The sequence below is a fragment of the Erigeron canadensis genome, chromosome 3 (genome assembly GCF_010389155.1).
Source record: "Erigeron canadensis isolate Cc75 chromosome 3, C_canadensis_v1, whole genome shotgun sequence".
Classification (NCBI taxonomy): Eukaryota; Viridiplantae; Streptophyta; class Magnoliopsida; order Asterales; family Asteraceae; genus Erigeron; species Erigeron canadensis.
Window position 1 is genome coordinate 28,744,503 of NC_057763.1, and position 23,168 is coordinate 28,767,670.

The following is a 23,168-nucleotide window of genomic DNA, read 5'->3' on the forward strand; positions in this document are numbered from 1 at the left end:
GTTTTGCATGATATGATACCAAGTTTAAGAGTAACTAAAAATGTATAGAATTCACAATAAACAAAATTTTCCAAAAGTGGCAAATACTAAAAGAAAAACTTTTTATTTCTAGTGCTTGCCACTATTTTGGTTCCATATTTTAAAAAAACTTATCTAGTGAGTATAACTTAAATGATCTTACTTTTTATATGTATTCATTATATTAATTTACTCTCTCTTTTTTTTTTTATAAATTAAAAAATTCAACATACCCTTATAATATAAAATTATTTACACTTAATCCCAATTGGGGATATATAACTGCATTGCCCATATGCTAACTTCATCCTTGCTTTGACCGTTTATTAGTACTAAGTCATGAGGTCAATGACCACCGATCCCCCTCGGTGAAACCGTTATGGGGTCTATGGTGGGTCGGTTATCACCAACTCCTTGGTGGTATTCACCAGCCTCGATCAGTGATGATAATTTTATTTATTTATTTAATTACTTTACAAGTATTAATGAATATAATGAGATATTGGAATTATAGATGAGGTATTAATTAATAGTAGTTTAGTAATAAAGGACAAGCAACATCAAAACTACAAGATACATATAGAATGAAGATTAGATGTAGCACTTTTTCCTAAGTCAATCTTAATATTATATGATTTACATTCTCTCATGTTTGTTTTGGAGCAAGTACATAAGATTGATATTGATAATAGTTCTGATTATCCACACAACATATTGTACGTTATTTGCTGGTTTGAGAATCATAATAGTTTTCTATCTGTAAGTTATAAAATTGATGTCTATTAATAGTAGGCAGAAAGGCAGTGGCAATTATAGTGTTAAAGGCCTCTCATTTCATGTAATTTGTATATGACATGTTGACGCATTAATCAAATTTGAATCAAATATATATGAATGTGTTACAGAAAATAATGTAAATGGGATTCCTATATGCATAAAGGATCCTCTATGTAATTATAGCGAGTCAACACAAATTTATTTAAATTCCGACATATTTATTCACCGCAACACACAAATTTCTTCGTGTTATATATGCAACTAAAACTGAAAATAACATATCTAACATTAATTAATTTAACAAAAGTGTCATACTCACACACTTAATTCAACCTAATATCTTATCTTACACTCATTGAGGTAAGTAGGTGTCCTGCCCATGAGTAACGTTTACGGTTATAGCCAAATCGGCAAATCGTGACAAATTCGATTGGTTTTTATATATTAAATGAAAATTTAATTAACAAAAATGAAATCCAATAGACCCACCGGGCCATTGGTTAGACACCCTGAATTTCTAGGAGATCGAGTATTATTATGCACAAGCTTTGCTATTATTAATCCCTAGTTGTTGTGGCCTTGTGGGGGACCCTGCAGGTTGTTTTTTTTTTTTTTTTATATTTATTTGGCACCGTTGCTCGGCTTGTACCAATGGCGGATCTTAAATGAAAACTTTGGAGTGGCCAATTTGATTCATATACTATCACAAACGTATAAATATTAGAGTTAATTACTTAAATAGTATCTAACTTTTGCGCGATACTGCTGGTTTGATATTTTTCCTTTCAAAATTACGCGGATTATACTTAACGTTTTCAAAACTCCACTCGGACCATAATAGAACCATACGCCGTTTGATGGCCGTTAACCCCCCCCCCCCCCCCCAACAACGTGACTTGCACGTGAGGGGTAAAAATGTAATATTGCGTTTTTTAATTACTTAAATGATACCTAATGTTTGTACAATATTGTTGATTTCATATCTAATGTTACTTAATTACTTAAATGATACCCAATGGCCAATGTTTAGTTATTAATACTTTTTTTCTTTTTTTATTTTGAAAGGTGAATTTTTCGCTTTAAGCTAATGTCTTAAAAACCGGTATTTTAGTTATACTGGCATGGAAAAACTTTTGGTATTACCGGAAATACCGGCCGGTACGACTATTTTTAATTTGTTTTATTTTTATTTATATAAAAATTCTCCAAAAACTGTTACAATTTTACGGAAATAGTCAAAATGCACTAATATTCCACTAAAAAATAATACCAAATAGGTATTTCATAACAAAATATAAGTTTTAAAGTTCACAAATAACCCAAAATATCAATAAAGTATCATTAAAATAATTTTTAAAAAATTTCAAATTTTCTTTTTTGAAAATATCGGAAATACTCCAACAGTAATACCGTTCAAAAAATACCGGAAAATACCAAGAATACCAGAAATATCGCCCGGTATTTTCCGGTAAGCTTCGTGTCACGGTAAATACCGGTCGGTATTTCCGGTATTACTGTTGCGGTATTTCCGATATTTTCAAAAAAGAAAATTTGAATTTTTTTAAAATTATTTTTATGATACTTTATTGCTATTTTTGGTTATTTGTGAACTTTAAAACTTATATTTTGTTATGAAATATCTAGGTATTATTTTTTAGTGGATTCTAAGTGTATTTTGACTATTTTCGCTAAATTATAACAAGTTTTGGAGATTTTTATATAAAAAAATAAAACAAATTTTAAATAGTCGTACCGGTCAGTATTTCCGGTACTACCGAAAATTTTTCCACACCGATATGACTAAAATAATAATCTTCTACGAAATACTCCATAATAAACAAGTAGAGCCGGAATTTACAAACGAAATCTTCAAAGTTAAATTGAAAAACATGTTAAATCACAGTATATTAATAAAAGCCATATTTTAATTAAAACTTAAAATAATAAACTTATAAATCCAAATTCTCAGATTTTACAAGTTATGATTTATCTATAAACGCTATTATACTTGGAGAGCTTAAAATTAAAATATCTGTATCTATATATATAATAATGTATCTATATATATAATAAGCACAAAAACATAATTTATTTCCACCACAACATTTTTTAATCTCATCTCACTTGCAACTTCTTCGTCTTTTTCCCTAATCTCACCTGCAACTTTTGTTTTTCCTAATAAAACTTAATGTTGGGGAAAAATACAGGAAATGAAATGTATCGGTAACAAAACGCTCAAAAGAGGTGGGAAGCAGATTAGGCACGAGCACGACCCTCACGGTTTGGCTCACCACCCAACTGGTACCGGATGGGTAGAAAGGTATTTCTTCTGGTACCTATGTGTTTCCTGTCTCCTCTCCAAGGCACTCTATATAGAATTTTTTTTTTTTTTTTTGTTGCCTATCTGCTCTCCAAGGCACTCTATCTAGATTTTTTTTTTGAACGGCAAATTTGGATCACTGACGGACCACTGGAGTATCATCGTGCCACCAGGGTAGCACCCGATCATATACCCACTATGCAATAATATGCCAATACATCAATTCAAGAGGAAACTCAATAAATATAAGAAAATCCCCTATGTGGGTTTTGAACCCATGACCTACTGGTCATTAGGCTTTATCCCAACACCAAGATGCCTCTAGGTTATCAAGACATGGACATCTAGCTGATATTAAGTTTAATAAGCAATAAATAAAAGAGAAAATTACACTTTTGGTACTTCAAGTTATCAGTTTTTGTACTTATAGTCTCTAAGCGAAGAATTTACACTTTTGATACCTCAAGTTGACATTTTTTTTAGTTTTGGTACTATGCACATATGAAGTTAATTTTTTCATGGTAGAAAGAAATTGTTGTAGTGGAATACGCAAATCACAACCCTGAAGTTAAGGACTTGATAATTGTTGCAGTAGAATATGCAAATAACAACCATGATATTCAAGTGTTTTCATGATATAGGAAACATGGTGGTGATTTAGATTTAGATTTTGATCTATTTAGTTTAAGTACTCAAAAAGATGTTAAGAATATAGTTAGTGTTAGTGTAGTTTTTGTCCATTAATTATTGTCCACTGCAATACAATTCTATGGGTTGTTGACAAGTTCTTGTGAAGATCTTTGATGCCCACGGACGTGATAAACCCCAACCCATGAATCAGACTGCATATACAAGACTTAGGTTTAGGGTTTTAGTTGCTGTTTTCGAAATCATTCAACCGCACGGGGTAGAGATGTATACCCTGTGCCACAAAGATGTATACTCGTTTGGTGTAACAAATCTTATGATTAATGATAATATACTATGAGAGTGCTTGGTACCTACGTTCAGCTAGTACGGTTTGGAGCCCATTGAGGAAGTACTTTCCGTCAAGGTGATTGGTTTATCCATACGTCATCTTATCGGAATGGTTGGTCACGTGTTACCTAAGCAATGGCCTCCTTATTTGGAGTATCTGGTCCTGAAAAAGGAAGCAACTCCATTCGGACACCATTGTTTTACCTCCGGAATGGTGAGCTGTTACTGATGATGCTAAACGAGCTACTTTGCCAACTGAGCTAGGTACAGGTCCAATGATCTGAATTGTACATTATCATTATCGATCTTCTATTCTTTTTAATTAACTCAAAATCGGATGCATACAACATATAGTGATATTCCTCTTTTAGACTCATTAGGTATATATCTATCTTTTTTATTGATGAATTAATTTTATTTCCTTTTATATAAGTTTACGTGAAAGAAACTGAAAACTTTTATCATGAGTGACCCAAATTTAAATCTAACCACTCAATGAATTCTCCACATGTTCAAAATAGAGAAAGTATGTTTTTTATTTATTACTGTACTTATTAATAATAATGCATGGACAACACCATGTTTCTATCTTATCTCTTTGAGTTGGGTTTCTCGTCCGATCAATTCAAAGGAGATCTTTTTCTCAAACGTAGAAATATATAATTAAAACAGGCCATTAATAGTCAAATGATTTGATGACCCACTGATAAAATCATTAACTTATACTCCATGAGACATTTCATTTGAGTTCGAATCTTACTGTTTATATTTATAAGTTCCAGATAAATGTTACCATATGAAAAATCATAAAAGCATATATAAGACCCAATCAATCTTTGCTGGACCATTTCACTCCAGTGCTCAACAGATACCCGCGAGTAGAGGTGAACAAAAACCGGTTTCTACCCAACCCGACCCGAAACCGAACCGGTTTTTCGGTCAACGGAACCAAAACCGGGTTTGACCAAACCCGACCCGGTTTGAAACCGGTTTGGGGTCAAACTTTGACCGGTTATTGATCGAGTTTGACTCGGTTTTTTTGACCAAAAACCGAACCCGACCCGAACTCAACCCGGTTTCTAACCGAAAATAAAATCCGAAAACCCAAACCGGTTTGTAACCGCCGGGTTGGGTCAAACCCGAACCGGTTTGGGTCAAATCCGGTTGTTGACCAGTTTCGGGTTCAGGTTCCAACCCGGTTTTTTTGTACACCTCTAGCGAGTATATAAGGGGAAATATATATATATATATATACACTAGTGCTTAGACCCCGTGCGATGCACGGATAACCCTAAATAATTTTTCTTAAACTTTATTTTAAGATTGTATCAATGAATAAATATAACTGAGTTGGACATAATAAAAATATTCTTATGAGTTGATTAATTTAAAGAAGAAGAATGCTAGATATACCTTGGGATTTATTAATGATACACGAGGGCTTAAAACGCGTACATTGCACGCCAGAGAGAAATTATAAAATGGATTGCCTATAGTAGGCGCATATAAGAAGGATTATGTTGGTTACCTGGATGTGATAGGTATTATGAATTTTCTCACATTTTGATATATAGACCCACATGGATGCACTATAACCTTAAATAATTTTTTTAACACCAGTTCAAGCATGCATGTAGCGAAGTAAATGTACTCCTATTACAACTAATGACCATTTAAAAAAAATTAATGACTTAAAATGCATAGAAAAGTCTTATTTAGCACTAAAATAAACCATATATACCTCATAATTTTCATCACAAATTTGATAGGCTGTTCTTTGTATAAGATTTGAAATTTGTTGATCATTCATTTTAACTCCAATAGCACCAGTGGCATCTACAATCCTAACTTGCACATTAAACCTACAAAAAAAAAAGAGATACAATTTTACCACACAACTTAATGATTATAGAGTTTTAATATGAAATATAAATATATACCTAGGATTGATGAGAACTCCTTCCTTGTTACATGAACAACAAATCCACATTTTGTTGTCCCTTAAAGCATCAATAATGTCGACTGCATCCATGTAGAGATCGGTCAACTTAACTTCTTGAGAACAGTTCACACATTCCATTGAATACCATAACTGGTCGGTTGGAATAAAACCGATTGTTGCAACAACAACCACTTTATCAAACTGTCAAAATGAAAATGTTTATACATTAGAATGTTAAAAAGCTAGTTATAAATTCGAAAAAAAGTTGTGTTAAAAAGTAATCTAATCAAAAAAAAAGAATTCACAAACAATGAATACTTACATGTTCGTTCATCAGGATCATCTCAATACTACCTATGTTATTAACATCTCCATATAGAGGTTGCTTCCATAGCCGCAAATTCTAACCGTTATCGTACATGGCTTATTATTTGGACGCAAATTTCTAATTGAAACATGGTTTAGTGAAGCCATGCTAAAATTGATCTGTTATGTGTTTACGTTTTAAAATGCCTTAAAACTGAATGGAAGTGGTCTTATATAGACATAGGCATGCAAGGAAGCAACCGCCACAAGCAATACACGAACGGTTACATATTCAAATTTTTGAAAATTTGAACTTCTTGAAAGCATAACTAATATGTTTTCGAAAATTTGAACTTCTTATAAAAGTAACTAATCCGTAGACCTTCCAAGGAGCAATATTGTAATGATTTTTGGGCTTTCTTGCATTTTTAAGCATGTCACATAGGCAATAACTAACAAATTTTGAAGTGAGATTTATATAATGTAGGGATAATATTAGGAATGAGTGTAAATTTATGTTTAATTTCTTACTCAATATTTATATCGTACGTATTAAAAAAATTGAAATTAATAACCGAAAAATAAGAAATACCTCACTTAACTTCTCATATTCTGACACTGTTATGTATCGACAATGTTTGACAAAAGTCATTGGTGACGCGTAAATATGTAGATTCAGAATTTATGTTTTGATTATATCACATGAAGTTACTTCTGTAGTTGCTTGATATCTACATGTATTTATAAATTAAGAGCTTTAATGCATAATTCATTCATGATATAAGAATTATCTTTTTTTTTTGGACACTTTCATATAATTTTAGGTCCCATGTATAATACCTCTTCACATATAAACAAATTTCATCAACTTTATCGTCCATTAGCAATCTTGTACCATATGCAACATCGGATATATTTATATTACCTACATACAATAGATTTACATGTGTAATTAAAACTATAAAAAACATTTAAGTTATACTTACAAAATTATACATTTCGAATTTAGTAAAAATAATCTAAATATAATTAAAACTAATAGTTGTAATCTAAATACATTACCTCCACAATTTCGAGCTCTCACGAATTGTAATATCATAACCAATATAGATAATTCATAACATTGAACAACCCGCATAAATATATCCACATAATTATTATGTAAAATACATTCAATCTTCTTTCCACTGAAATAGTTAAAATATAAAGATATTAGTGAATACATAATAGTATGAAATCTAAATGATTAATTGATTAGTATTAAGTATATATCGATGAATTTAATTGTATATACTAACCTCTTGTCGATCCTGCAACACCAAACTCAGTCTCTTTAATTTTTTTTTCATGCCATTTAAAACACAAAGTATCTCCAACATCTACAACTCTTCCAATTACATCTGATTGTACGTAACGTTTATAATAATATATAATTTACGATCATATCTTGCATATATAAAATCAAAATATAGAAATAACTCACCACATAACTTTGAGTCCATATAATCCATCTCAGTTAGCTCTTGAAAATCAGAAAAGGAAAATCCATATGATCGACCATCAAATTTATCTTCTAACATAATGGATGTCATTTCATTCATTTGTATTCGTAAGTTTGAAACAAATACTTGAACTGCAAAAAAAAGGTAATGGGTCCTCACCACGTAAAAATACTTGAACTGCAAAAAAAGCTTTCAAGAAGACAAAGTGTTTTTAAGTTAGTAATGGGATCATGTATTTACTGTTTTTGTTTGAAGTGGGCGGTATTTTTCAAAATTTAAAAGTTCATTTTCGAAACTGTATTTACATGTACAGTTATACGTATTTGAATATGCTAGATTTTAGGTACCTAATGGGATCATGTATTTACAGTTTTTGTTGCTAATGTGTTATTTAATAACTGTAAATCTATTACGTATACCCATTACATATTAAAATTTTTTAATATGCTAAATTTTAGGTCCATAAAAAGTGGGATAAATTTTATATATTACAGCCCAATACATATACTCATTAGTAAATTTACTCACAAATTCTTGCTGTAAATCTATTACGTATCAAAGCCCAATAAATTAAAATTTACTGATTACAACATTGTTTACGAAATAAACGGCTATAACATAAAAACATACCTCATCACTTGAATCAACTTTTACAAATTTAGAAATAAATTTGTAGTTGTCTGATACATCCAAAACTTCATAATATATTTAGTACCCACTTTTTATGGACCTAAAATTTAGCATATTTTAAAAAATTAATTGTACATACCTACAGTTTTTTAACTTCCCATTTGAATTTAAAAATAGCTGCCCATTGCTAAGTTTTAACCGAATGCCAAATAGATTCTTATATATACATAACAATTCATATAGCTAAGTATAAACTTCATACCACAATTTATTCCACTCTTGACTAATATTTTTCATCCATAAATTTGTTCAACATGAATTCTTCTTTCAAATTACTTAATGAACTTCATCCAGATCGTGATGATTTAAGTATCAAAGTAAGAATAGTCCGTAAATGGACCAGTAATGGATTTCTCACAAACAGTCTGCTTTGGTCCATTAAAAGCATTAGATGATCAAACTGCTTACTCTTTTTACTTTGTTTACTTTGGTCCATTAAAAGCATTATATGAACTTCATCTGCCACTCTTTACTCTGTTTACTCTATTTTAAAAACATAAACCATTAAAAGCATAAGTCGAACGGATTACATGATCAAAACTACATACTTAAAAACAGATTTAAGTTGACTAATCTGGAAATAACATGAAAACACATAAAACAAAGTAACTAAATTTATTAAATTAGAAAACAGTCTTTTCTATTTTTAAAAATAAATATTAACCAATATGATATGCTTCATATATATACATTCTAGAAAACAATATATAAAGTAATCTAATCAAAAAAGAAAAATTCACAAACAATGAATATTTACATGTTCGTCCATTAGAATCATCTCAATGCTACCTATGTTATTAACATCTCCATATAGAGGTTACTTCCATAGCCGCAAAATTCTAACCGTTATCGTACATGGCTTATTATTTGGATGCAAATTTGTAATTGAAACATGGTTTAGTGAAGCCATGCTAAAATTGATATGTTATGTGTTTACGTTTTGAAATGCCTTTAAACTGAATGGAAATGGCCTTATATAGACATAGACATGCAAGGAAGTAACCGCCACAAGTAATACACGAACGGTTACATATTCAAATTTTTGAAAATTTGAACTTGTATAAAGCATAACTAATCCGTTTTCAAAATTTTGAACTTCTTATAAAATAACTAATCCGTAGACCTTCCAAGGAGCAGTATTTAGATGATTTTTGGGCTTTCTTGCATTTTTAAGCATGTCACATAGGCAATAACTAACAAATTTTGAAGTGAGATTTATATAATGTAGGGATATATGAAAAACTTAAATTAGAGACTCCTTATTTTAGGGACTGTTAGGGACTCCTTCTACCTCATTCTCCGGCCACCACCACCATCATCTCTGACCATCACCACCATGATCATCTCCGACCACCACCATGATCCTCCGGCGACGGCGACCATCTCCGGCGAGACTTACACATGTTTTAAGTACAATTTTTTTAGGTAGATCACCCATCACCGGTCACCCCCTATAACCTATCACCCTCAATGACCTATCACCCCCACCAGCTTTGGTTTATGAATATCCTTAAGGGCGAAGCCCGCTCCGAATCATAATTTTTATTCAACTTACACATGTGTAAGTTGTACTTACACATGTGTAAGTCTCGCCGGAGATATCGCCGGAGATGAATATGGTTGGAGATGATCAATGGTGATTAGATCTGATGAAAATGGACGGTCTAGATCGAGTCCTTAACAGTCCCTAATCTAACCCACATATATATATATATATATATGCTCTAGTTAGCTCGAATCATCATGAGCCCCGACTTTTGTTCAAACGAAAATAATAATGCATCAATATAGTGAAAAGGCTTTTAAAACCTCCATCGGTTGTTGTTTGTAACCATGCATGCATTTTATTGCTAATTAAATAATCTTTGTATTTAGAAACTTTTTCGATTTTGAAATTTTCAATAATGATACGAGCATCAAACATGTCTTTTAACAATTGCTATGCACAACGTACAAGTTTCCCAAATTCACAAAATTGCAAAATACAACAAAAAATAAATAATTATCACTTTTCACTTTATTATTGTGTTTTTTTTAGTCTATGTGATCAACGGTCTGTGGTAGCGACTTTGTGTTGCAATGCAAGTACTCGATCACTTTATTAGTAAAGAAGGAGTATCGTAACATTGTTGTAGGATGCATGGTGATTCCTTCGCATTAAAAACAACTTGAGGGGTCAAGTTAAAAAAATCATAGTTTTGGATTATAATCAAGGTCAAAATTTAAAGACGATTATTGAATCTTAGCCTTTGATTTTAATCCAAGACTCAAAATTTTCCTAACTTGACTCAATTTTTTTTTTTTTAACAACGAAGTTAGCAGTTAGCATTCGAGACATCACAATGACATCCAATTGGGCAGTATGTGATGCTCGAATCACACATGCCTAGGATGAAACCCAAGACTCTCGAAAACCCTCCTAATAATCCACCCCTACAAATGTAGGAAGTGGGATTCGAACCTTGGTGGATTTCCCCAAGGTCAAAGACCTTACCAATGAGCCACCACCCTATTAGCAACTTGACTCAAATTAAGGAAGTAATTTGAGGGAGTCCTCCTTTTAACAAGAATGAAAAAGTGAGAATTGTTAGAAGAGACCTTACAACCTAATTGTAGCACACGTTATTTTTAGTACAATATTGATAAACTTTATGTATTATGTGTTTTTTTTCTTCATTTTTTAATAAAAAAATTCTAAATTTTGAGACAAAATAATACTCCCCTCCATCCCATTAAGTGTCATAATTTTTGAAACAAATTATTTTTGTTTAGTGTTATATAACACTTGATGTAACATATATGAAATGATAGAGTTTTAAATGTACTTTTCATTGATATAACTTTCATCAACTAATATATAACACAAATAAAGATATCCACAGTCAAAGTCGGAAGAAAAAGACTTGACTAGTCAAAATAAGACAATTAAAATGAAACGGAAGGAGTAGAAAAAGTGATGTATCACGATGAATGCGGCAGTATGTTCTGCTCCAGGAAATGTACAAACAAACTCATGGGCTGTATATATAGTAGAATATACACGCAATGCGACAAATATCGTATTTTTACATAAAGATAATGTAGTATTCACTTATGGTACCAAACAATTTTATGTGTGTTGGAGGGAGGTGGAAAAGGAGGTCGGAGGTGATGGAGAACGGTAGGTGGCTATGTGTGTTTGTGTCTGTAAATCCCAACTCAAAAGATGGTACTAACTGAATACACCCTCTATGTCGATGGTGACAATGTAAATAAGGTGACAATGTAAATAAGTAAATACAATGCAATAAAGTAAAGTACTTGTAAAGTAAATTGGTGAGACAACATGTAATTTTCAAATGTATTTTATTTATTAAGTTTAAATAAAATACAAAGGTTGTTGCGGAACCAAGATAATATACGAATGTAAATATTCTAACAACCTATGAAATATAATTGATCTATACTTGGAATTTCTCTTAACAATCGAAACACTTAAAGTTGTGAAATGTTCCTTTTTGCGATTGAGAGAATATTGCACAAGTCCACCAAGAATATTGCAAAGTCTAAATATGCAAAGTTGTTTCTTGGTTGTGCAAAGACCTCTATTTATAGGCAAAGTTGGTATTGAGATTCCAACTTTGCCACCCAAATATGGTTACTAACATTTAAGGATTCAATTTGAAATTCTTTGTAAATGTTGGATAAAGTAAAGACATAGAGTCATTTTATCAATCTACTTTATGCACTTTTGTACTTTAATCGAAGACAATGGATAATGTCAGGATAAATGTGCATAAAGTAAAAAGGTCTTCCTCGTAATCAGTGTAAAGCTTTGTAAGTACTTTACACTGATACTCTCCAGTCTTGATCTGGGTAGAAAGTCAACTGGGTTTCGCTGCCATTGACATTCTTCTTCTTCCACTTGATGTCTTCGACTTCAACTGGAATGTTTTCAGATGTATTGGTCAGATCTTTAACTAGAGGAAGTCGTCAGTTGCATAATCTGTACATTGCAACTAGACTTCTTTATTTCTGGATAAATCTTCTGGTCTCTAGATATGACTGGAGACTGTCTAGTTCTCAGCAAAACTGGTCCTAACAGTGTGTTTTTGTGTGTTTTATGGTTTGTCAGAAAGAGGGAAATGAGCGTATATGGTTTTATTTATGAGCAAAGGTAATTTGGGTAGAAAAAAAATGTTGAATCTCTTAAATCCAGTTTCTATTATAAGGGGTAAAAGATATTTTTAATAGTTATTTAATTTTTCTTGAAATTCTACTTGAATCAATTTGCCATGTAGTTATATCTTCTGTTTTATACAAACAATATACATATAAAAATTATATTGTATATTAAATAAATGAATGGTGTTGAATTAAAAATTAATACTTTATCATTTAAAGACATATAGTTGCTTGGTTGGACTGGGTTGTGAATCCAGTTCATGCGGTTGTTTAACTGCATGGATTCTTTTGGTTCGAGTTATTCATGGGTGAATCGGTTCGCTGTTTTGCTTGATTTTTGATTGCCCCTTTAGGCTTGTATTAGATCGTATAGCTTTCTTTTTGTATTTGTACTTTCTGTGATCACTAGCCCTTTGTTAGTCGATAATTTTATGTTTAATAAAATTTCTGCCGTTCTAAAAAAAATAATTATTTTTTATCATATATGATTAAATCACTATAAAAATCTCATTTGTACTAATATCTTGTCACATTAGCTAAACTCATTTTGTTTTATTAACTAATACAATAATCCCTTTAAAAACTAAATTTGATAAAAAATAATTTTTTTAGAGGAACCTCTTAGTCTCGTTTACCAGTTCGTATCTACGCTACCACCCTGCAAGATTATGTGTACTGGGTAAATTATGTTAGATGGCGAAGATATCCACCACATGGGATCGATTTTTTGAACCAGGACAATTTGATTGGCACCTCCACACATGGGAATCAACCATAACACATGCAGGTAGTCAACCTCCACACATGAGGACCAACCATAACACATGCAGGTAGTCAACTTTTCAAGTTGGTTAATAAATTCATGCCCACAAATGTGGGAAGTAACATTTGGATCCAGATGGATCCTCCCAAGGTCAAAAACCTAACCAAACCAACCACATTAAATTACCAGTAAATATTAGAACGTCTGGCATACATTGTCTTTATCAGATCTATGTTAGAAAGCCCCTGATAAAAATAGATTCTAATTTTAAACCCTTTGATTAGAAACCTTATCATACAAAAATCCGAAGAGGAAAAACTCACCTAGTATTAAAAATATGTATATATATATATATATGTATGGTAACTAATAACTGTAAATTCAACTTGGGTTAAATAATGATTTATATTTTTAAGCTTCATACTTTACATTATAATCTTTTAAAATTTTTTTTTTTTTGGATTTAATCTATTTAGTTACCATATATATGTATCTATATATATATATGAAAGTAAATTATATGATTTAAAAATGGTTAACTTTTCCAAGTTAAACCCCTGACTTTAAAAATTTAGATGATTAAAGTAAATTATATGAAAGGACAGAATCATTACACAAGATAAAGTTTAGGAATTAAAGTGTGATTTTCTAGTATAAAAACCAGAAATGCTTTCAAAGGATTAAACCGTCAAAAATTTAAAATATGGAAAGTGAAAACATGGAAAAATAATAACCAAAAGATCTTCAATGTTCTTTTCCCTGTGGGGCTTTTTTTAACTCCAATTTATTGAATTTAAAGTAGCATACAACACTTCAGAAAAAAGAAGAAAAAAACCCGATAAGTTTAGCTTGGGCCACAAGTGGGCTTACTCAACCCGTAATTAAACTTTATAAAAAGGGCTTAGAAAAGATCTATCCAATTCTCTTCCCAACCAAAAATAATTAGATTATTAGATACATAATTGCTTGCTCTTGGAGATGAGTAATGGTCGTTTATAAGATTTTTATTTAACAGAAAATGTTTGATGTATTATTGACTTCTTATAATATATATCAATCTTTTGCTTACAAATATATGACATTCCACTTAATCCATGAGCCCATTGTATGAATTATTTGGTGGGCCACACTCACTTTTGTACACTTACTACGCTATATAAAATTTAATAAGCTATATAAAATTAATGTAGGACCAAATTTTTTATAAAAATGCAAATTTTATTACTATCGGACAAAAGCTGAGATATATATATACAGACAATCTTAAAATCAAAAGCTACATTTGGAAAAAATACGGAGGATTATTATATAGTAATTTTACACGGGTTAGTTTATACAAACTTTTAACCGACGACTCTTATTTCAAAAGGAAAATGATATTGGTACCATTCAATTTGATGAAATGTATCACAGTTATGTAAGACTGACTTGTATTAATTTATGTTAATTTTTTGTGTCTTCGGGGCTTGATCTTCTAAAATGCGTGATTTTTTTTTTTAGTTTGGATTGAACGAAATATTTCATCCAAGCAAAAGCAATCATTTTAGTCTTTAGAAAGCTCAAAATAGACTGGTCTTTGAATTTTCAAAATGGGTGTTTGTATTAGTGTCAGTTAATTTTAATAGACGTACTACAATAATGTAATAATGTATGAGTGTTGTTACTGACTATAAGGCATCAGCCCAGCCCACAACCCCTATAGATTGCCATGGTGTTTGCTACAGCGGTGAAAGTATCAAGAGATTGGCTTATTTTTCAATATCCCCACAGATAGAACATAAATTTGATTGTAAGATAGATAAAGCTCATATCGGTTGGTTTATGCCTAAGCTTTTTTTTTAAACAAAGTCCTAAGAGATTTTTTTTTTTTTAACGTTAGCAATATTATTTTATTAGGATAATGATAAATCAACTTAATTTGTATGCCTAAAAATCAACCTAATCATGGGATGACAACATGTCTAAATAATCAGGGAGAAAGATTAGAAAAGATAATTAATGGAATCCACATTTAGGTTGATTTTTAGGCATATGAGTTGGGTTGATTAATCATTTTCCATTTTATTAATATAAAACTCTATCTAGCGAGTGAAAGTCTTAAGAGATGCGCTTAAGTTGCACTAAATAGTTGAACACTTACCATAAATACAGAAGACACTTGAAAACCATCTTCATCCACACTAGTAGTGACCTTGCTGTTAATCTTCACTAACTTAGGGCATTGAGCATTTTCATGACCAAAGATACAACATGTAAAAGACCAGAAGTAAGCTTTTAATATGGAAGCTACAATTTTTTTTATGCAAAGCTTTTAGAGTTGCATTTAGTATTTTTCTTAAGTTTATAATTATCGTCCTCCAACAAAAAATAATTGAATGAACAATTTAATAATCTTATTGCTTGCTTAATTAAACGCCTAATGGATGCATCTGTGAAATAAACTCCATCAGCTTCTACTTTTGACCAACTCCAGCGATCTTGTTCTGTAGTGATCTCGATTTAATGCAGCTAACTGTAGTACGTAATTCAGCTTGATCTACTCGAGGACCATCTTCATCTCCAAGCTGCTTAATTTTAAGTCAACAAATCCGAAACAAAAATATTTTTACTAACCTCGATTGAGAGCGTAGAGATCCGGAAAGAGCTCTGTAATTAAACGGTTTTCAATATATATACTCTTACAAATTTAAATATGAATTTCAAGTAGTACGTACAAATAAACACAGACGTGTGATAAATTATGACTGCATGTATGGATTTCGTTGTTTGGTACCCACAGAGAATGGATATATAAAATAAAATAAAATTTTAAATAATAATACATTTATTACATATAACATCTTCAAAAAAAAAAAAATTCATTCTCATCCATTCTCTACAATTTGTAGAGAATGGAGAGAATGGAATCGATTCCACTTTCTCCTTTCTCATTCCCTTTCTACATTGCAAACAAACAAGAGAAGTCTTTCTCATTCCTTTCTCCGATTTCCATTCCATCGTACCATACACCCCCTAAAATTATACATACTCACTGAATGGCTTATACCTAAGTATTATCCCTAATAGAGCTATATATATCCTATTTAAGCCGAGTATTGGCAATCATTCGACTCAACGGGGCTTATGAGTCGCGCACCTCGTCGGATGTGACTTCGAGGTTCAAAGTGTTGATCGAATTAAGGCTGCAATATAATCTGATGAAACTAAAAGTGCATTCGTCGTAACCTAATAGCATCTGCTTTCACATTTTGTATATTTCAGAAAGACATTAGTGTTAGACACAGATAATGATTATCATGAAATTAGAACATGTATAAATTAATCGATGCGACAAAATGTCATGTTAATTAGGATATAAGAACACGATCGTTGTGATACAATGCGATGTTTACATACATACACAATCCTTGAAAATAAGGGGGAAAAAGTAACATAGCTAGCTAGGCCGGCCTTGACCATATTTTTATTAGAAAGATGCCTCACATACTGATACTTCTTACTTAATTCATACATGCCCAAAAATATAACGAAAACTGAATAATCTGGAAAAAAAAAGAAGCATCTATATATATATATATAAAGTACTACCAAGTTATAGCTTTAGGTTCAAATCAAGCATATTGTAACGCTGGTCTGACATTGTAGAAGCTTGTTGTTGGATTCCCATATAAAAACCTCCTGGCCATTTCTGCTCATCCATATTGTAGTAGTACCGGGCACCATCTGCTACAGAACTTTCTTCATTGATTTTGCTTGGTGTTTGAGAAAGTGAATGAGGTTGAACACCGAGTAATCGGTTCATAACTGAATCACTCAGCGGAAAGCTAGTCGTCGATCTTCTGGCTAAATCTCTCTCCCTTTTGTGGGCATTTTGATGACCACCTAATGCTTGTGAACTATAGAACTTTCTCTTGCAAAAGTTGCAAGTATACACCCTTATAGGTTTTGATGGTGGAATTTCAACTAGATTTTGATGTCCTAGACTAAGATTCAGCCATTCTTTTTGACTTATATCTTCCATGGTATTATCACTATTGATGATTTGCAATTCAATATATAATTAAGATTAGTATTAGTATATATTGGATCAGAGTGGTAACAGAATGTGAGAAAGAAGCCATATATATACACTAACACGAGCATAATACCCGCGTGTTGCAGCTGAATTTCGTTTTAGAAGTGACAATTTGTTATAAGGGTATATATGGTAATTCAGTATTGTACCGTGTGGATGAGCATTTTGGGAACCATAAATATGCTAAAAAAGGCTTTTTGGAAGAAAAAAATATGCTTAATTTCTTAAGACATACCATAAATAAAATCCAAAATGCTTTATGAGATGGTAAAAATAACGGTAAAGATATTGTTGTAATTAATCAAGTATGAATTTTTTTTAATATTCACATATTAAATCTCAGTAATGAACACGTTGATAAAATTTGCTCTTTTAATATCTTGAAGGGTTTGTGCCCAAAACTAATTTCTTGTATTAAAATTTGTATTTTGTTGTTAAAAAATTCAAGAGTGATTCATTTGATATATGATGTATAAATTTTTAAGTATATGGAGTAATAAGTTATTAGTGACAAATCTATCATTTTCAATATCTTAAGTATATACTGTATATACTAATACATTGATGTAAATTTTCATAATTGTCGAAAAAACATAGATTTGCTCATTCGATGAAAATGTTTTTTTAATAGATACAATTAATTATATAAATGCATCATAGATAAATGCAACAATCTTTTTTATATATTTTTATTTACTTTTAAGAATGTAGAATGTAAGATTCGAATCTTGCTGAATTTCATTAACGTCTTAAACTTTTTTAATGAGTTACCAACCTATTGTCACTTTATTTCTGATTTTAATATCCGTATAATGTTGAATTTATCAATTTGTAATGCAAAACTAACCGTTTGTTAAAATAAGAATGTTTGTATGAGAATGGGAACACATGATTATATAAAGGGAAAATGATCCGTACTGCAGACTTTATCTAAGCTTACGTATTGTCACATCAAAAAAGTTACAAATTAAACATTTGAATTTGATAAATATACATAACCCCCTAAATTTTACATAAAATCTCCTTGAATTTTACATAATCATCTTGCTTTACCTAAAATAGGTAATGCATACCAAGAACATGAGGTATAGCCAAGGCCGGTTATAGAGGTGGACAAAGTGGACGACGGGCCGAGGCCTGATTTTTTAGAGGGCCCGATTTTTTTTTATTTTTTGTATATATAATAATATATATGTAATTAACTTAGCTCGTTACAAATTATAACAATTAACCAAAAACTAAACCATATAATTTAACTTACATAAAAAAGCCCACTTACACACCTTTTTACGGATGAAAAAAGTTATATATTTCAATCTTGGAATGTAGTCACAAGCTATTCTAATATCCTTGTAGACCTAGATTACTCTTTAATAAAGTAACAATATAAAATGCTATTACATCTTTTGATTTAATGTATAGAGTGTATAAGTATATCCAACTTATATAATGAATGTATTGAACTGTAATATTTTTTTGTTCCGTTAAATATAACTTGTAAAATGATATATATTTTTAAAAATTATCTTAATAATCCTCATAAAACTACAAAGTGATGAAATATGGATTCTACTAAATCTCTTTTTTAATATTATTTTTAAATTTTTTCGCATGTCATTGAGAATAACTTTTGTTATGTTTATTAATATACTATAACTTTTTTCATCATTTTATAAAAATAGTTTATATAGATAGAACTTCTATAAATTCATACTCAACAACTTAATAACCTCAATAAAATTAGTAATATAAAGTCTAACTTAGGGGTCTTTTTTCTGGCTCGTCCGAGGTCTATAAATTCTTAGGGACGGCACTAGGGATAGCAAATGATGTTATAGCAATTAAATGTCCCTACCAGTTCAGTGGTGTTTGATGTTTCTGAGGGGACACTGATATGTTGCTAATTTAACCTCAAGTCTTTGTATCTTCCCACTTTCTTATTGTAGTGCATTTTAGGATATCAACTTTACATGGTTCTCTTTAGAGTAACTAAAACCGTAAAGAATTGATGATAGAAAGAGCTTCCAAATGTGGTCTAGTAATTATTGCTAACTTATTTCAAGTGCTTGCTACTATTTTTGTATCACATTTATGAAGCCAAATCACTTATTCCATCCATTTTTATTTAAGTGTAAAACAACCCTATAAATCTATTTTAAGTACCACCACATAATTACAAAGTATAAGTATTACAATTTGGAGAATGTAAATTTAGGGTTGTTCCACATCTAAGTTTATTAGATGTATAACCACTCACATGTTAATATTTTAATCATTAAAAAAATAAAACCCATATATCATCGATTTATTCTTAAAAAGAAAGAAAAAGAAATTCATAAAAAAAAAAAGTGTTTACTCAAAATTTCTAATTGAGAGAACCTATCTAGGTCTTGACTATTATTAGACTTTAATTTTACAAATAATAATAATAATAATAATAATATAGGTAATATCATTAACGTTATATCTCTGTTAACTGTCAACTTAGCATGCCATGTCATAAATATGTCCACGTGGACTACTGACATGACTTTATACGTCATCATCATCAGTTTCACCAACTTTTTCTCTAACGAAAATTTTAGTAAGTATTACACCAATCATGTTCTTAATTTCTAACATAGGGAAAAATAAAAGGATTTAGGATTTTAATGAAAAAGGTAAAAGAGGTGCAAAATGATACATACAAGTATACATATGTATTTTTTTTATTTTTTTATTTTTTGATAGAATGATATATCATTGAAATAAATAGCCCAAATTTAATCAATTGAGTCACTAAAACACACTAAGTAAAAAGCGTGGGGACAAATGGAAAATGAATTATATTTTGATGATTTCGACTAAAGTTGTCTCCAAGTAAAAAGCTTGGACAAGTGGGGTTAAGTCGACATCAAACAGTTCTACTTTTATTGTCTGCATTCGTCGGTAGATACTATTCATAATTTTAGTCTTGTCCATTTGTACCGATAGGTATATTGTATTTTTATTTTTTTTTTTCTATATTGTGGTAAATTTAATGTTCATCGTGTACAATGTACTCCCTATAATAAAGTGTAATATATAACTTTTCGAAAGAAAATGCTAAATGCAGCCCTAAGAGTTGTATGTAACATGCATGAAAAATTTGTACTTTTCATATTAAAAGTCCACATTCTGAATTTTATGGTAAATATACAAATAATTTATGCACCTTAAATACAACAATGAGATTTGCTAAATACATCATAAATTCCATTACCTAACCGTGTGTTTAATTAAAGCTTGTTTAAAGAGTCATTTGTAACTATAAAAGAAATGAATAATAGCACCTCCTTTGTTTAAAGAGTCATTTGTAATGTACTGCTCCAGCTATATGTGCTGGACCTGGACCTGATGGATGTTCTAGAATTAAGGACCCCATCGATCTGAAGCTTGTGTAGACCTATAGCTTCCTCAAGGTGAATGTTCATATATATTTTAGTGGATAATATCTGAGAAAGGGACTGCTATACTATTAATAAATAATACTAACTATTCTTCATAATACTATATAATCTAGCTGGCTATAGTGTACGTGGGGTTCAAACATACGAATGACATTAGGATAGTTATAACTAGACTAGTTTGTATGCACCGCAACTCGACAAGCTTTCTTGGGCAATAAAGGTACAAGACAATATATCTTCACTTCAAATCTTTATTTACATTTATAAAATTAAAAAAAAAAAAGTTGGTTTATGTGAAACCTCTACGAATTTTAGATAATAATACCCTTAAAGTTATCCTTACTTTGTTATTAAGCCGCTCATAGTAAGGCATGGACTAGCTCGTCCATTTCTCTTTGTTGTCGACGTTAATGCCACAACCCCCTTCCTCCTCGTCGATTTTCAAACATTTCTTAAATAAGAACAAGTTAGACGAGATGTAAAAAGTTTATAAAGAGATGATGAAGAGGTGTTAAAGCTAGGGGTAGTTTTTTGGATTAATAAAAGCTGACGTGACAGATAAAAAGAAGTGAGAAAAAGATTTAAGAACAAGCTTTAGTAAGAAAGGCCTTAAAGCACTCCCAATGACCTTTTGAATACACTCAATAAATTGACATATCTCAAAACCTATTTTCAAAGTTTTCTTATATTTGCTCCTAATACTCAATACATTTATTTTACACTTTTAAATAAATATAAAAATACAAATATACTTTTACACGTTAATAATAATAATAATAATAATAATAATAATAATAATAATGTTTTATAATAAATAATAATGACAATATTTTGCTTGTTTAAAATATAAATGAAACTTTGAGGTTAATAATATAAATTAATAATAATAATAATGATAATAATAATAATAATAGTTGTTTTAGGTAAAATAAAACAACTATTAAACATAAAACAAATAAAACAATAAATTTCTCTTCACTAAAAATCACCGTGTATTATGAAAATCATTGTACACCATGAAAATTATCGTGCATCAATTGCTTCGTGAATCTTCGTGCGTCTCTAAGGGAAAGATCTTGTCCTATTTGTTTTACTTGTTTTACAATATCCAACCCTTAATAATAGTAATATTGATGTTTTATAAATAAAAAAGAACCCTGCTTGTTTTCTTCATTTTTGTTGAATCGTAATGTATTGTATTGATTTGGTGATTACAAATCTGATAAAAAACACTTATAATCTTTTGTGTTTATGTAATCTGATCTGAGTCAACTTGAGACATCCGAATCTAACTCAGATCATGCTTAAGCTTAGGCCGATTCTTTAGAGTAGAAACTTATTGTTTGTAATTTGTCATTCAAATGAGTTGTTTAGATTTGTCTAGGCTTTTTTGTTCAATAACAACCCTGAAATCTTTGCATAAACTCATTTCTTAATAAAAGAGTTACATTTAAAAATTACATAATGTGTTGCATATTCTTTATTTTAGTTGTTTTATAGTTTTATGTAATTCTGGTCTTAATATTTACTTTTACATTTCTAAATTAATGAAACATTTTATTAAAGTTTTATACAGATCGAATTGAGTCATATTCACCTCCCTTAACAACTAATCTATGTCTAATATGCTTTGGTATTTTGAATCACTTGGGCCTATCACTTTCTCACACACACACACTGGCAGAATAGAATCATTAGAAATCTCCGATCCAGTAAGTCAAACACACACCCACTCACCCACACCTACAAACATATATACATATATTTCATACTAGGAAAAAAAATACTAAAAAACTCTCGAAAGATTCCATGCTAGCCAGTAGCCACCACGGTTTCACCCAATATGTTGTAGCCCAATGGTGTACACCGCATTCAATTTCGAATACAGTGTGATACGATGCTCATCGGGGATGCGCTTATATGCATTAGATGTTGTGCTTTAAATCTCATTACGCTAATATGTAAAATGTGCAACTCATTAATGCATATAAGATGTTAAATATAACTCATGTGCTATGATTTTCATTTCCCATCTAGTGTGAAAAGTTTAGAATTTACTAGAGGGTACTTGTGGACTACTAAAGAGGTGGCGGAAGCGGTGTGATGGTGATGGCGGCGACAACTATTGGTTAGTTTGGTAAATTTGCTGTGTCTCGGAAGTGTTATTTTTAACAAAGAAGTTGTAATCTTCATATAGTATTATTG

General features: G+C 30.7%; 1 protein-coding gene across 1 annotated transcript; it reads right to left on the reverse strand.

The window, feature by feature from the left end:
• Positions 1–16,829: 16,829 nt before the first annotated feature.
• On the reverse strand, positions 16,830–17,542 carry LOC122594494 (zinc finger protein 7-like). Its single transcript, XM_043766943.1, has one exon. It carries the CDS (start codon positions 17,479–17,481, stop codon positions 17,053–17,055), a length of 429 nt encoding a protein of 142 aa, XP_043622878.1. The 5' UTR covers positions 17,482–17,542; the 3' UTR covers positions 16,830–17,052.
• Positions 17,543–23,168: the final 5,626 nt, after the last annotated feature.

Coding starts and splice junctions, on each gene's coding strand:
- LOC122594494 (XM_043766943.1), bottom strand. CDS start 17,481: ATGGAAGATATAAGTCAAAAAGAATGGCTGAATCTTAGTCTAGGACAT.